Genomic DNA, 15,719 nt, shown 5'->3' with positions numbered 1-15,719 from the left:
TGGAACGCCCCAATATTATATTTTTAATCACATTGATATAATTCAATCAGAGATAGTCGCATTAGATTACGTTTACCCATTAATCAGAAGGTATGATGTTGCGACTCCGGTCTTCTGAGCTAGATTTAAATAGTGATTTCCCGTTAGTCCTACTCCCGTTTGATATTTGTTCCTAAGCCTCTTAATAATTTTTTATAGTATTATAATTCCAGGCATACTGAATTTAAAGTCGTTATTGCAATGTAGCATTGACTTCGATCGATCTCATTCCACAAGATTGTGGTCTGCAGGTAGGTTCTCCGATAACTGTTAAATACTTATTTGGTCCCTCTAAGCTCAACATATTTTAAGTGACAGTGAACCATAAAAGTAAACATTCAGTTATGCACTAAATAGCCGCCTTGTTTCAGTGCCAACGAAGAGATTAACACTCGACGTGCCTCCGAAATGAAACATCCGAAAAGTACACAAGCACGTAACACCTACGTGCCCACGAATATAGAGATGACGGAGCAACTAAAGAATAGCGTTGGCCTTTTGTAGTTAGTTTACATTACAGAACGGTGTTTCAAGGAAAATTGTATAGGCTTCTTGGTATTTTGTAGCCGATTGACGCGTTTGAGACCAGTATCGATGATTTAACGCAGCGTTATGTCACAGGCTTTAATTATATTAGCTGTTAATCAAGAGAAACTGGTTTACGTCCTTAGATTAACAGCCAAACGTCTCTAATAACTTAGCTACTCTTTATCCTGCAGCTGTAGCAGCAGTAATATCACTTATATTTGGAGTTAAATTCCCAATACTTAACCTATCCCCCTGCGTATAGGTAGACATCGTTATCCCGCCTACTTCTGCCGCGAACCACTAATGCGTTTTGGTTTGAATAGTGTAGAATAGAATAGTGTATCAGGCATTATACAATACATTTATTTTGAAACTCCGATCTTATGACTCAAGACATTTATAACGTGTGTAACCATTTAATTGAGGTAGACTATGAGTTCTCTTTTACCCCTCTTATCAATAATTATAATCATAAAAAAGAGCTGTACTCCCAATCTTAGCTAAACAAAAATTTACGCCTCAAATCATCAAATTTGGTCATACTAAATTGTCCACATAGTATTATGACTACTCTTTACTGGGTCCTTGCACACCCTTGGTCTTGGTGAAACTGAAACGGCCTCCTAGACACCACCAGGCCAGGCCAGGTGCTCAGGCCACCTTATCCCTAAAAAAGTATCATGAAATTTTAAATTGTATGATGATGATTGAGAAAAAAAAAAATCTGTTATGAACAAAATACAAGTCTGTTTTTCGCCCTGCGTTGTATTACGTAACAGTAATACAATGCAGTAAGCAGTGGTAGGAAACGAATTCTAAATCATAAAATAAATTAAGTTACTTGTAATGTCCAGAGCTACTTAATGGGGAAATTACCACATATATAATGGACTATTATCGTATGATTTTTGCTTTCTCAATTTCATATTCCATGTATTGGTTCGTTGTTTTCTCACTAATTAAGAAATACATTATTTTCGGACCCAGTTAGAACTATTCGAATTCAATAATTCCAAAAACAATCACGTCAAATACACAAAGCCTAAAGTTTTCGATATCTGAACATAATCTTCCCGGAATCAAATCCCGCATGTGGTAAATTGGTATAGTGCCATGTGCCCTCGAGAGATTCAGATCAATTGCCAACTCAAAGAACTTTCATACATAAACATTGACGTGTCTTATATCAAGTTAAATTGAATGTTCATTGGTGTTCAATTTAAGGATACATTGAAAGGAAAGAATTGTGATTTATTTACTCCTTTGTGTTCTTGTTAAGATTGAAAGGTAAAAGGAATCTGTGGTCTCGAAAGGAAAACATCATTTGAAAGAGAATTTATATAGACTTGATTCTTTCAATGCTTTTGTTAAATTAGTTATGTGACGTAAACCGCGTGGCACTATTTCTCGTATTGGTGGTATTGATAATAGCTTGTTCATTGTATTAGGTGTATTATTAACTTCACCCGTTTTGAATATTTTGTTTTTTTGTTCATAAACTTTACTCCTTATCTGTACCTTTTTTTAAATAATTATTTGAATTCAGTCTCGCGGAATAATAGCTCCTATTTCAATTGTTCATTCGTCAGATCGTAGCCATTTTCCATTTGACAGGTCATCAAAGGCAATTGCAAGGAAATGGCGTTCCATTTATGTGATCAATTTTAGTAGTCGAACCATTTGCTGAAAATTAGGGAGGAATGTATCATTATCATTTTGATAAATATAAATCACAGTCAAAATTTATTTTAATTTTAGTATTGAATTTATTTTCTCAAGCCACAAATTATTAAAATATGTTTGTTAAATAAATAAAAAACGTCACTGATAAGGTGTTTACATTATATATAACTTAATTTTTTTGTCAAAATAACAAATGTATTTGTGGTAAATCTTAACTATAGTTTTACTACAGTTTAGATTTTACATTTTTCATACTGGGATAAAATTATACGACGTATCTTGAAAGAATTCTCAACTACATATTCGGAATTATGTCAAATATTTTACGTGTGTAGTATTGTTATATAGAAAATCCGTGTCGAAGAATAGCAAAGAGAATACACTGACAGAAATCCATACATGAGTCGTCTATTATCAAAGGTGGCAATCTGTGCATTTGGACAAAAAAATGTTATTGATATGTCAATACAGATTGATTTGGATATTCTTTGAAGGAGACGATTCCTTCAAAGAATACGGTTCAAAACCTGCATTAAATAAAGGTTAATACTTAACCTGTTATTTATCTAAGATGTCGTTCAGAAGAGTTTTGTGACTGCCAATGGAATACAAAGTCAATAATTCGTTTTTCTGATTTACCAATAATTGTCCAAAAGTCACATTGCCGGCTTTGATAATAGTCGACTCACATATGGGTTCAAATTGTCATCGTGACCTTAAGGGAAAGGGCGCCCAGTGTCCAAGTATCAAGCGAAGCGATCGAGTCGCTATTCAAATCCCGAAGCTAGTTTTTGTAAGGAAATACGTATCTGAAGTATATTCACGAATAAATTCCACGAAGGATTGCCTGTTTCTGTTTCGAACTATTTATGCATACACTAGCGACCCGCCCTCGCTTCGCTTCGGAAACATTAAATTTTATTATTGATTTTTTACGACATCAGATTAAAAACCTTAAAAATAACAGTGTTTCTCCACTATTTAATGGCTGTTATTATACATATAAAACTTCCTCTTCAATCACTCTATCTATTAAAAAAGACCGCATCAAAATCCGTTGCGTAGTTTTAAAGATTTAAGCATACATAGGGACAGAGAAAGCGTCTTTGTTTTATACTATGTAATATGTGGTTCAGGACTCGTCATCATTTTGTTCGAGCTTATCCAAGATTTAGCCGTATGTATCATGTACGTACGTTGAAATGGAAACAAACATGAAAACAAATATTTTATCGTCTTAATATGAACATGGCACTCGAGGGCAGCTGTTTACTGATCATTTCGACGCCAAATATAATACTGCGTTTATGATGTTTTGTCTGTAAACCGTAAATATTTTACAAAATTAATCTGCTAATCATATAAGACGAGCTTTTGGAAAATGTTCCTTTCTAAGAAGTTCTGAAATCGTCATCCGTGACCAGACAGTGAGTGTTTAAAACATCGTAAATAAAAAAGAGAGATTAAACCCAAAATTTTAATTATGGTTATGACTCGCGAACAACGAAGAAGATACCTACAATATTTTGAAATTATTTAAAACACAAATCCTACTAATCTTATAAATATAATAAATACTATTGTGTAGAATTTTCTTATTTTTTTTATTTCTCAGACGGGTGGACGAGCTCACAGCCCACCTGGTGCTAAGTGGTTACTGTAGCCCATAGACATCTATAACGTAAATGCGCCACCCACCTTGAGATATAAGTTCTAAGGTCTCAAGTATAGTTGTTATAACGGCTGCCCCACCCTTCAAACCGAAACTCATTACTGCTTCGCTTCACGGCAGAAATAGGCGGCGCGGTGGTACCTACCCTTGCGGACTCATAAGAGGTCTCACCACCAGGAAGAAATTAGATCTGATGTTATTGTTTAAATAACGGTCCAATAGCCATGTGGGGCTTGGCTCCACTGACGACGCATCGTGGAGAGGACTGCCGGTATGACCTGGAGTGATGTCAAGGAAGCGCAAGACAGGGTCAAGTGGAGACAACTTGTGAGGGCCCTAGGTACCAGCGCAGTACCTACAGAACTACAACAACAATAGCCATGTACCTACTTCGTCTCCTAATTTGATTTCAACACACGATGACAACATACTATGAGTCCCGCCTTTTACTGTTTTAGTTCCTTCTAACATTTATACGTACCTAAATATTAAATAGATAATTTATTTTTCCCTGCTAAACAGACAAATCACATAAAAGCACGGTACGCAGGCGTTCAGATATGTATAATAAATTGAAAGTTCATAAGTCGCCTTTCGAAGCGTTTCTCATTTAACACCAATCACTTTCGTATCGATACGATTCGTGTAGTCCGGATCCTCGGATCTGTCACAATCAATATAGAATCGAAATTGATTGCAGCAATAAATTGAGGATTGCTTTTTATTCTCTTGAGTTCGTACGATAAAAATAAAACGGAGAGTAATTGCAGGCACCCCGATTGCGCCGTCAACTTTTCAATTACAATGAATTGCCTGTGTTATAATTAGGTGCTCTCTGAAATCGGCCAGGAAATATTAACACTTACAAGTTAAAACTAAAATCATACGTGGAATTATTTTTTTCTTGAATACCATTCGAATACTTTGAATATCAAGCAAGAGAAGCAACGGAAACAACCATGATTTGATTTTATATCATTAGATTTTGCAACATGAAATCAGTAAAATCAATACCGCGTCCAACATTTGTTCAATGTTACCAAAATTACAAAGTTTAAACGCTGTGCTTTGGATTGTGAGTGACCTTTCAATTTTTCAGGATTACCTACTATTTCTATTTATTTCAATATTTTTAACTGCTGTTGAAATTATTCATCAGTACCTATCTACCTATCCTGACACTCATTTAAAATTAATTTGTGAAATAAATAGTATTGATTATTAATGAACCATCCAGCTATGAATTCGGCAACGGTCCCGCTGCTTGATGATGACACCATCGCATTTGGTGAAGAGGATAATGCTAATAAACAGTTTACATTGCATAATCAAAACTACTTTTTACAGTTTAATTTTGCGTTTTTTATTGTAATTATTTTATTTCAGATTATTTTTTTACTTTTACCAAATTATTTATAATACGTTACCATATAAAATTATAAAACATACATGAGACATGAAATGAATTACGAAAATATCCAGAAAACCTTTCAACATTTCGTTTACTTTGAAAACCTACATACAAGGGCTCACATCCTCTAAATAAACATGGATGATTCATGAAATTCGTTACAAGCAATATTTCGGTTTGCTCGTTCAGAAGCAAATTTAATGTTATTCGAAGAAAATACCGAAACTTATATTGAATATAGGGGACAGGGTATCAAACTTTTCTTGGAATATATTTTCTCGTGGAGATATGACTTATACACATATTAAATCTAATATTGTTAATGTTTCCTAGCTAAATATCTTATACCTTTAAACGAGCAATTCTTGTATATTAATATATATATATATAATCTGAATCTCGGAAACGGCTCCAACGACTTTCATAAAATTTAGTATACAGGGGATTTCGGGGGCGATAAATCGATCTAGCTACGATTTATTTTCAGAAAATGTTGTTTTGTTCGTGTTTTCAATAATCAACTCTTCCCGACACCTATTGGCGAATAATAATACTATTTTTCTTAATTGAGGGCAACTAGCCGCTTTAAAGACACAACAAGATGGCGTTATCAAAAAAAACCGAGCAAAGCTCGGTCATCATCTAGTAAATCCGAACCATCATGATTTCGACCTGTCTGACTCCTCCTGTTTGAAAAGCCGTTTTAATTAATCGAAGACAATTGACATTACATGACTTGAATTTTGATAGGTATAGGTAAAAACAAATTCGTTTAATGTTATTGTGGTCTAAAATATAGTCTCATTACAATTTTTTTTAAAGTAACTTACTTAACACATTTTCACGGGCGGCTTCTATGAAAAATAAATAGCATAGCATACCATAATGTCATAAAAGTTAGACCCCAAAATTTTATACATTTACGTGATTAATGATAATTGGAAACCCGGACTGATTCTGTCTATATATGTGGCAAATCAACCACGCGTTCCGCTATACACTACAACAAAAATTTGAACCTCATCTTATGGATGTTCGGGCGGGTTGTGCGTTCACGTTGTGATGTCTCTATAGACATTATTTTATTTATTTAGTATCTATGCTCCCGTCACAAATCAAAACCGTTTTTTTATTGCTTAGATGGGTGGACGAGCTCACAGCCCACCTGGTTGTTTAGTGGTTACTGGAGCCCATAGACATTTACAACGCAAATGCGCCACCCACCTTGAGATATAAGTTCTAAAGTCTCAGTATAGTTACAACGGCTGCCCCACCCTTCAAGCCGAAACACATTACTGCTTCACAGCAGAAATAGACATCTGCGACGTAAATGCGCCACCCACCTAAAACCTGTTATTGTATTAGTAAAATACAATAAAGAACGCTCACAAAGATGAATCAAAATTACAAAAAAAATGGCGACGGCCACTCTCCACGCGCTATAGAGGGCTGATACAAATGATGAAAAGATGGCTGATACAAATGCTTATGCTCTTAACCGTAACGGCTAAAACTGACCTAACCTCTCACGTTTCACGGCTGAAATTTAGAGCAGAACGGACTGAATCGTAATAACATTTTGAAAATTCATTTGATTCGAACATCATAAAACTGATTCAATTTATAGCATCGTGGTAAAGTTTTAAGTGGCCATTAAAAGTTGTATGAGGAGAATAGCCCGAGGGCAGATCTAGTGGCATTTTACGCAATGACTCCCCGAGGGTGACCCGAGGGAAAACACATTTTAGGATCAAAGAGAATTTAGTTTTTTAATGAACAGTTTAATATTTTAAGCGTCAAACATATTTTTATATGTATATCGTATCGAAGTTTGTCTAATCTAATCAATATTTTAATGGTGGTAGGACCTCTTGTGAGTCCGCACGGGTCTAATCTAATTAATATTTTAATGGTGGTAGGACCTCTTGTGAGTCCGCACGGGTAGGTACCACCGCCCCGCCTATTTCTGCCGTGAAGCAATAATGCGTTTCGGTTTGAAGGGTGGGGCAGCCGTTGTAACTATACTGAGATCTTAGAACTTATATCTCAAGGTGTGTGGCGCATTTACGCTGTAGATGTCTATGGGCTCCAGTAACCACTTAACACCAGGTGGGCTGTGAGCTCGTCCACACAACTAAGCAATAAAAAAAATTAAAAAAAATATTTCATAAGCACAACAAATATCTGACACGCTTCATTGTAACTGGTATGAAATTAGACCATATGTAAGTAGAGTGACCTCTACCATTTTTAGTGTTTTGGTATTGAGAATTGTTTCCGTTATTGTTTTTATTATGTTTCTCGTTAATAAAATTTTAAAATAACTTTTTCGGCTTAATAAATAAATAATAATAATAAATAAATATTTACTAACAATCACGCCACGTTAACTGGTCCCGTGATAAGTTCGTAAAGAACTTGTGTTACAGGTACCAGATAACGGATATAAATGTAAGATTTTTATTATACACATACATATATTTAATATACATAAATAACCCTGGAAAAGACATTAATATTTATCATACAAATATCTTCCCTTGGCGGGATTCGAACCCGCGACCCCCTTGTGTAGTGACCATGTCACTTACCACTACACCAGACGGCCGTTTAATATTTGGTGACCGCGACAAATGTGATTCGAAACGCTAGAAATAATATATTGAGATTAGTAAGCGCTGGATTAATCCGTAGAAGTAGTTTTATTTGTATTATCGACTCCCGAAACGCGAATAAAGTACCTATTATTTATAAACGGAAATCTCGTATCCAAAAAAAAAGTAGGTCACAACTACTTTATAAAGAGTGGTTACTAAAGCTCTCAGATATGTCTTTGAGACATGAGGTCGTTTCCAAAAGTGTCCGAGCCCAAGCCGACCCAATCCTCTTAAAGGCACGCGAATTTTCCTAGTTAATTCCTTGAATTGCTTTAGAATTTATTAGTTAGCAAATTATGTTAGTGCTGTAATAATTTGTCTCTATCGCCGTCACAGAGCTAAGACGATATCAATCATGAAGGCCTAGTGTGAGCTCGTGCGTGGCTTACGACCGATGACAAATGGCTTTCAACGACGCTTAGGCTGGCATCATTTTCGTTATGATGACAATACATACGATCGGAAATATTATAATGAATGTGTCGAAACATTATTATTTAAACTAGTATTTTTTTGCAGTCAAAGACACACATAAAAACTGATTTGTAATTTATTTAATGTTGCCAACATTACACTAAAATAATTTTATTTTGTGCGGAATAGTTGTGCTCTGAATTTAATATTTTGAATTAGTTATATTATTCTCCTATTATTATTGACGTTGTTAGTTACAATTATATTTAAAAAAAGGCTATTTACCCTTCAAATTGGTCGCAGTAACTAGGCGGGATGGTGTTGCTTATGCTAAATATTATGTGACCATCAGTAACGTAACGTAAATTTATAAATTTGAAAACCAATCCTGTTTTCATAACTTGATTCCTTCATCTTGGAAGATATTCGTGAATCGCATCACTGGATACGAGTCGTGCGTCTTATCTATTCGGCCATGGAGCTGCAATTAATCATTTCATTTCATGTCAAGGTAGCTTCGTCTACAACAGTAATGGTGCCTACTAGTTACCTCGTTTTTTATTGGTGGTAGGACCTCTTGAGAGTCCGCGTGGGTAGGTACAACCACCCTGCCTATTTCTGCCGTGAAGCAGTAATGCGTTTCGGTTTGAAGGGTGGGGCAGCCTTTGTAACTATACTTGAGAACTTAGAACTTATATCTCAAGGTGGGTGGCGCTTTTACGTTGTAGATGTCTATGGGCTCCAGTAACCACTTAACACCAGGTGGGCTGTGAGCTCGTCCACCTAACTAAGCGATAAAAAAATAATTTAAAATTAGCATATTTTTTACAGATATACGCTGACGAAGACCAAGATCTGAGCACCATAGAAACCGCCGATAAGGAAGAAGATAAGGATAAATCGAACTACGATTCCCTGGAGAAGCTACACGATATTACGGTCATGGAGGAGGACAACATCGGAGACGACGAGGACATGCTGGACGTCGCCGACGATGCGGAGAGCGGTGACTGGTATCCTGATTTCGACAAGCGTGCTGATAAAGTTAGTATGTGATTAATTTTATTCCTAACGAAAAATGTGGGCTGGCCGTAAATACCATTTTTTAATTTCTAAAAATAAGTAGTGTGTAATTTTTTATATTTATTTTATTTTTGTTATATGTTTCTTTGTGATAGAAAGAATATAATGTTGCCAACAATAAGAATTATATTCTTACTAATAACATTAAGTCAAAAAGGCACTGTCAAACTACATATAATATTGTAACGTTATGGTCAGCTGACTGTGTATGGTCAGCGCTTAGTTTAACCAATTTACTAGGTGAGTTAGTTGTAATATATTAGAATGAAGCGCCCCGGGGTCATAAAATTGTATGGGGTCATAAAAATATATAATACAAAACTATTACCACGAAGAACGCAATGCTTATTTATCGATTTTGGTAATGAAAAAACTAATATCAAACACAAATTGCGATTACAATCTCAAAAAATTTCAAACAATCTCGAAACTCAATTTCGTGAGTATCATAAAATAATTCAGTATTATAAGACCCTTTTCCAATTATGAATAATCTGTTGAAGCATAATTTTTCGCTCCATTACCGTAGTCGCGTCACGAGCGAGAGTTAATATGAAAATCAATAATATAAAGCTCTTGTAAGGGTTACAGCCATTAAATTCGATGATACGATGTTTCACGGGCTTTAATTTTTCTATATTTAGAAGCTCGGGAAATAATACCCTTATTGAATTAAATGGCCCGCTTCTAAAACCACTATACCGCGAAGGACATAACAAGATCAGAATGATTTTATTTTTTTAATAAGTACAAATAATGTCAGATATATCTATTTTAGGAAAGTAGTTCCTTGATAGAATAGAACCTGGATGATACAGCAATGATACAACAGACAGTATTGCCGATAATAAAATCAAACAAGAATGAGGGTAGTTCAAATTTTATTTTAAACGAATTCGTCTGACTTTTTGGCGGGAACGCGAGGAGTGAAGTTGTGTGATTTGTTTTATTTTGTCTATTTAGTGTTTCTTCGGGTTTAAATGTGTAATAATGGTGGTTTATTAACTGTTTAATATCTGTGAAAGTGCACAATTGTGGGAAAATGAAACAAAGCCGCTGGACGTAACTTCTCGGGATCCTCCAAAAAGTCCACTGAAAAAATCTTAGTAAATAACCACCATTTTACTGAGATTATATATCATCCCATCATGAGATTATATATCCCATATCATCTCATTTCATTTCATCCCAGTTGATTAATGTCTCAAATTAATCATCTTCATTTCATTTCACTCCATAATATCATTTTTCATAAAAATATGAATATAAATCAAAATAAGACATGACTTAAAGGTCTCAGCTACCAGGGCATAAAATCCCTTAAAAAAAACGAATTCGTCTCTCTCCCACTTCGTACATGTTTTGGAATGCCTCTCTGTTTAACGGTAAAAATTTAAAACGAACATAGAGGCTCCGGCAGGATGGATTTGAGAAGGAGAAGAGAGGAGATACCGCTCTGTCTTCTCCATTTCGTTAATCTGTCTATTCTCTATATATTCTCACTCTCTCTCTCTCTTTCTATCCTCGTGCATAAAAATAGCTTTTGATATTTTGATGTAGTGTATCTACCTAAAATCTACGCAAGCGTTACTTTATATAGCTTTGATCGATACAGCCCTATTTATAATATTGAACAGTTCCAAAAAAAAAAAAAAACATTTGGGTACATTATCTGAAAACAATGAATTACGTTTATTGATTCGAGTTGTCATCACGACCACTTTAAGTGCAAACATTTCGGCGTCTGTCCCGTTTTGTATTCGCAGGTGTGTTTCTTTGCATCTGTCGGCTTTTTTTTTAGGTTGCTATTTTAATAACACGCTTCATCGTTCTCGAATAATTCACTAGAAATGTCCAAATGGGCGCTTCGTTTCATTTTATTAAGAGATATTATTACAAAATTCATGTCGCCAGCCACCTTGAGGTCTGAAGCGTTGGCTCACGTACGTAATGAGTACGGGAAATAATACCTATAGCTATGATAGATACCGGGACTATAGAGTACGAGTCACGCACGGTCGTTCGACTCCGACCAAATTAGGATTCCCTGTTTTACGGAAACTAGAGACTTATATACATTTATCTATACTAATATTATAAAGCTGAAGAGTTAGTTTCTTTGAACGCGCTAATCTTAGGAACTACTTACTCTCAGGAACCACCGTTTCTAACGCAGCGGAAGCTCTCAAAAAGGAAACAAACCCGATTTTGAAGCATTCTTTATTGGTGCTCCGTTTGTATTGGTCTTAGCGTGATGTTATATAACCTATAGTCTTCCTCAATAAATGGGCTATCTAACACTGAAAGAATTTTTCAAATCGGAACAGTATTTCCTGAGATTAGCGCGTTCAAACAAACAAACAAACAAACAAACTCTTCAGCTTTATAATATTATATAGTACCTATAGATTGTATAGATAATAAAAAAATATTAAAAGCCTTTAACCTCTTTTAAAATTAATATTAAAAATGGTACAGTAAACAGTATTATAATAAACTATACAAAACGGAGCTCTCTTTTTACTAAATGACAGACTTTACTCCATGACACTGAAGAAAAATCCTTATATAAACTCTTCTTTTTCTTTGTCTCCACTTTATCCCACTAGGTAGATAAGAAAAGAGTCTTAAATAATAAAGATTTTTATTTACATACATACGTTTAAATATAATACGTTTATGGCTTATAATCACCCAGACAAAGAGCAAACCTGTTCATGACACGAATGTTTGCCCGATGTGGGAACCGAACCCATGACCCTCGGCGCACCAGTCAGATGCGCTATCTACTGCACCACCGAGTCAGCAGATAGACTAAAGCAGCCTACTATAACGCATACAAAAATATCTTCGCAAGTGCTCTGAGGAATTGTTTGAGATGATACCTCCATCTCGTTTTTGCCATCGCACCGCCCGCCACCGGAGTAGAGTTCATCCATACTACCTGGAGCCACTGCGTTCATCCTCAGTGCGCTTCCAGAGATCATTTTTGCCACGTACCATCAGGCTTTGGAATGAGCTCCCCTCCATGGTGTTTCCCGAGCGCTATGACATATCCTTCTTCAAACGAGGCTTATGGAGAGTACTTAACGGTAGGCAGCGGCTTAGCTCTGCTCCTGGCATTGCTGAAGTCCATGGGCGACGGTAACCACTTACCATCAGGTGGGCCGTACGCTCGTCTGCCTACAAAGGCAATAAAAAATAAATAAAAATAAAATAATAATTTATAGGTGATGAATTCGAACATGGTGCATCTACGTCCCGACGAAATTGCTGACGCAGTTGCATTCCAGAAGGACAACGAACTGCTCCTCTCGAACGTGAGGAAAATTAAGAAACTGCTAAACGAGAATCCAGAAAATCCCGATTTGCCGCGTAAGTAATCATCGTGTGTTAGTATTAAATTTCTTTAATCCGCCGGTTAGTGTAATCCGGCACCCGTGTGCTTAGTGAGAGTTTTTTAACGTTCTCGATAGCGTAAAAGTTAGGATAAATTTGTATGCAGTTGGAACAGCGCCTCTGGCGGCAAACGTAGGTAAACGCTCCAACGCTTCTTCCATTTGACTCCATACAGAGGAGGGCCGTTCGGATTGTCGATAATCCCTATTCACACGGATCGTTTGGAACCTTTGGGTCTGCGGAGGGACTTTGGTTCCCTCTGTATTTTGTACCGCATGTTCCATGGGGAGTGCTCTGAGGAATTGTTCGAGATGATACCGGCATCTCGTTTTTACCATCGCACCGCCCGCCACCGGAGTAGAATTCATCCATACTACCTGGAGCCACTGCGGTCATCCACAGTGCGTTGCCAGAGGTCTTTTTTGCCACGTACCATCCGGCTATGGAATGAGCTACCCTCCACGGTGTTTCCCGAGCTCTATGACATATCCTTCTTCAAACGAGGCTTGTGGAGATTTTTAAACGGTAGACAGCGGCTTGGCTCTGCCCCTGGCATTGCTGAAGTCCATGGGCGACGGTAACCACTCACCATCAGGTGGGCTGTATGCTCGTCTGCCTACAAGAGTAATAAAAAAAAAACTGCAAACAAATTTGACTTAACTTTTACGCTATCGAGAACGTTAAAAAACTCGCATTAAGCACACCGGACTTAATTCCCAGTCGAAGGTAGTTTTAAAGATTAAGTAGATCGTTGTACTGTAATGAACGCACAATGGTATGTTACAAATGAAAGAATCCATTATGATCTTGCCATAAGAAAAGTCAAAGATGAAGTAATCCATCGAGCCAAAGCCTATTGTGTAAGATAGGAAGCCCATCCGAATAACCTTGCTAAGCATTTAATGAACAAGCAAATGACTACAAGAATACTCAGGAAAAGAGTACCTCAAGATCAACTAGATCTACTGTAGATTAATCGATATGGACATGTCAATGGACATTGTGCATGCACCGCCTAAGAAATTGTTTTTCCCAAAATTACGGTTGAATGTCTTACGACAGCTTACTGTATAGAATAAAAAAAAAAAAATCGTTGTACAAGTACACTTGGCTTAAAGTGCTTATCGTTGCCCATAGAGATAAGAACGTGAATGCCGCCAATCAATATTGACACGTGAGATCGAAGTCCCGTCCTTGAAATCGGAACGCATGACAGCTTAGAGGCAGCTCTCGGAACTGTGGTGAATGCCGCTTAGTGATAATAGAATAAAACAAATCCGACCAAAACCGGAATTACGCTAACGATATTTACTTTTTTTTTTTTTTTCCTGCCTAATCTGGTAGCCTGAAGCGGCTATTCCAGCGTAACCGTGGCTAGTAGGTGAGCTCACGGGGCTCAAACCTGACGACGATGCTAACACGAACCCTAGCAAGAGCCGTGCTTCGCAGAATCTACCACCGGATCGGAAACGCGACCCACTGAGAAGATCCGACGAGAAACTCAGTGGGCTGTGTCTGAGAGTTCGTTTACTCGTCGAGCCCTTCGTCGCAAGCGACGGGTTTGACGAGAACGGTGACCAGTGCTTGAAGTACCTAAAAGAACCGTTAGTGGACCGGGAGGAGACATTTACAATAGCCATACGACAAACCTGAGATATTCCCAACATAAATGATAAATGAATATTGGTGGTAGGACATCTTGTGAGTCCGCACGAATAGGTACCACCACTCGGCCTATTTCTGCTATGAAGCAGTAATATGGGTGGCATCATTTACGCTGTAGACGTCTATGGGCTCTGGTTACCACGGGCCGTGATCTCGTCCACCCATCTCAGCAAAAAACCAAAAGAATAAATCACTTGATATGAGTACATTGGATATCTTACCAAAACCCCCAAAAATAGACCATACAAAATTGTTAAATTTTATGTTAAAAACACAAATATGAAAACAAAACGAAATATCATAAAATGTATCTCTTCTATCTCAGTGCATAATGCGAAAAATACTCAAGCGTCTCTGGATAAACACGGGTCTGTAATACGTCTACTAGAATTCAGCGCACGTTTTGACGCTTGTGTGCCCTATCAGTCGCGCTGAAAATTTCTTTCTCCGATGCTATCGTAAATTGTTCTCCGAGTCGTATTGCTGAAAAAGGGCTTAATAGTCGAACCGTATTTTTGTATTATTAAAATACAGAATTAAACGAATAAAATATGATATATTTCAATTAAAATGTGATAACGCTAGTCAGTTGTTATTGCTGCCGATTTTCAAATATCCAAATTATATTAATGTTAATTATGTTTGAGGCGTGTGACGAAAGTGGTCAAGAGGATGCGTTTTGCAAGTTAGTTTTGCACTTTAGTCTCTCTCTTGTTACATAAAAAGTACACAGTATAATTACATTATTAAGTTACAATTTAAATATATGTATGTGTCACGATACGATACCCTATACATACTTACTATAGTGGAATTATTTTGTCCGTGCAGTTTGGGTCATAAAAAATCGGTGCGGTGAAGCGAGCATTTCGCTCTCCCTTCCACTCGCGAGCCTTATGGACGGGCATAGTGATGCGCATTATTGTTGTCGATAAGCGTTATCGATAGTATATTTAGTTTTGTCATTTTGTGGGTTAGTAATAAAAATGAAAGAAAAAAACACTAATCGAAAACTTACACCACATATCGCCGCAGCAAGTTAACGAGAACGGCGGATATTAACACTGTAACTTTTCGGGATCTATTCTTATTTCAGTGAAAATTTTTAACACATTGTTGATAACAACACGTGCAAATATTATTTTGAATAAATTCTGCCGTTTTGATA

General features: G+C 36.7%; 1 protein-coding gene across 1 annotated transcript in view; it reads left to right on the top strand.

Annotated features, from left to right (window-relative positions):
* egr (TNF superfamily member 12 eiger) overlaps positions 1-15,719 on the top strand; it is a 60,797-nt gene that overhangs the window by 31,186 nt on the left and 13,892 nt on the right. The window contains exons 2-3 of the mRNA XM_028174110.2: positions 9,236-9,448; positions 12,718-12,862. Of these exons, the coding sequence (XP_028029911.2) occupies positions 9,236-9,448; positions 12,718-12,862 (358 nt within the window). The remainder of the gene's footprint in view (positions 1-9,235; positions 9,449-12,717; positions 12,863-15,719) is intronic.

Source organism: Bombyx mandarina, chromosome 05, assembly GCF_030267445.1.
Source record: "Bombyx mandarina strain Sakado chromosome 05, ASM3026744v2".
NCBI classification, from domain to species: Eukaryota; Metazoa; Arthropoda; class Insecta; order Lepidoptera; family Bombycidae; genus Bombyx; species Bombyx mandarina.
The sequence above is the reverse complement of the archived record's forward strand: the minus strand, read 5'-3'. Positions and strand labels throughout refer to the sequence as shown.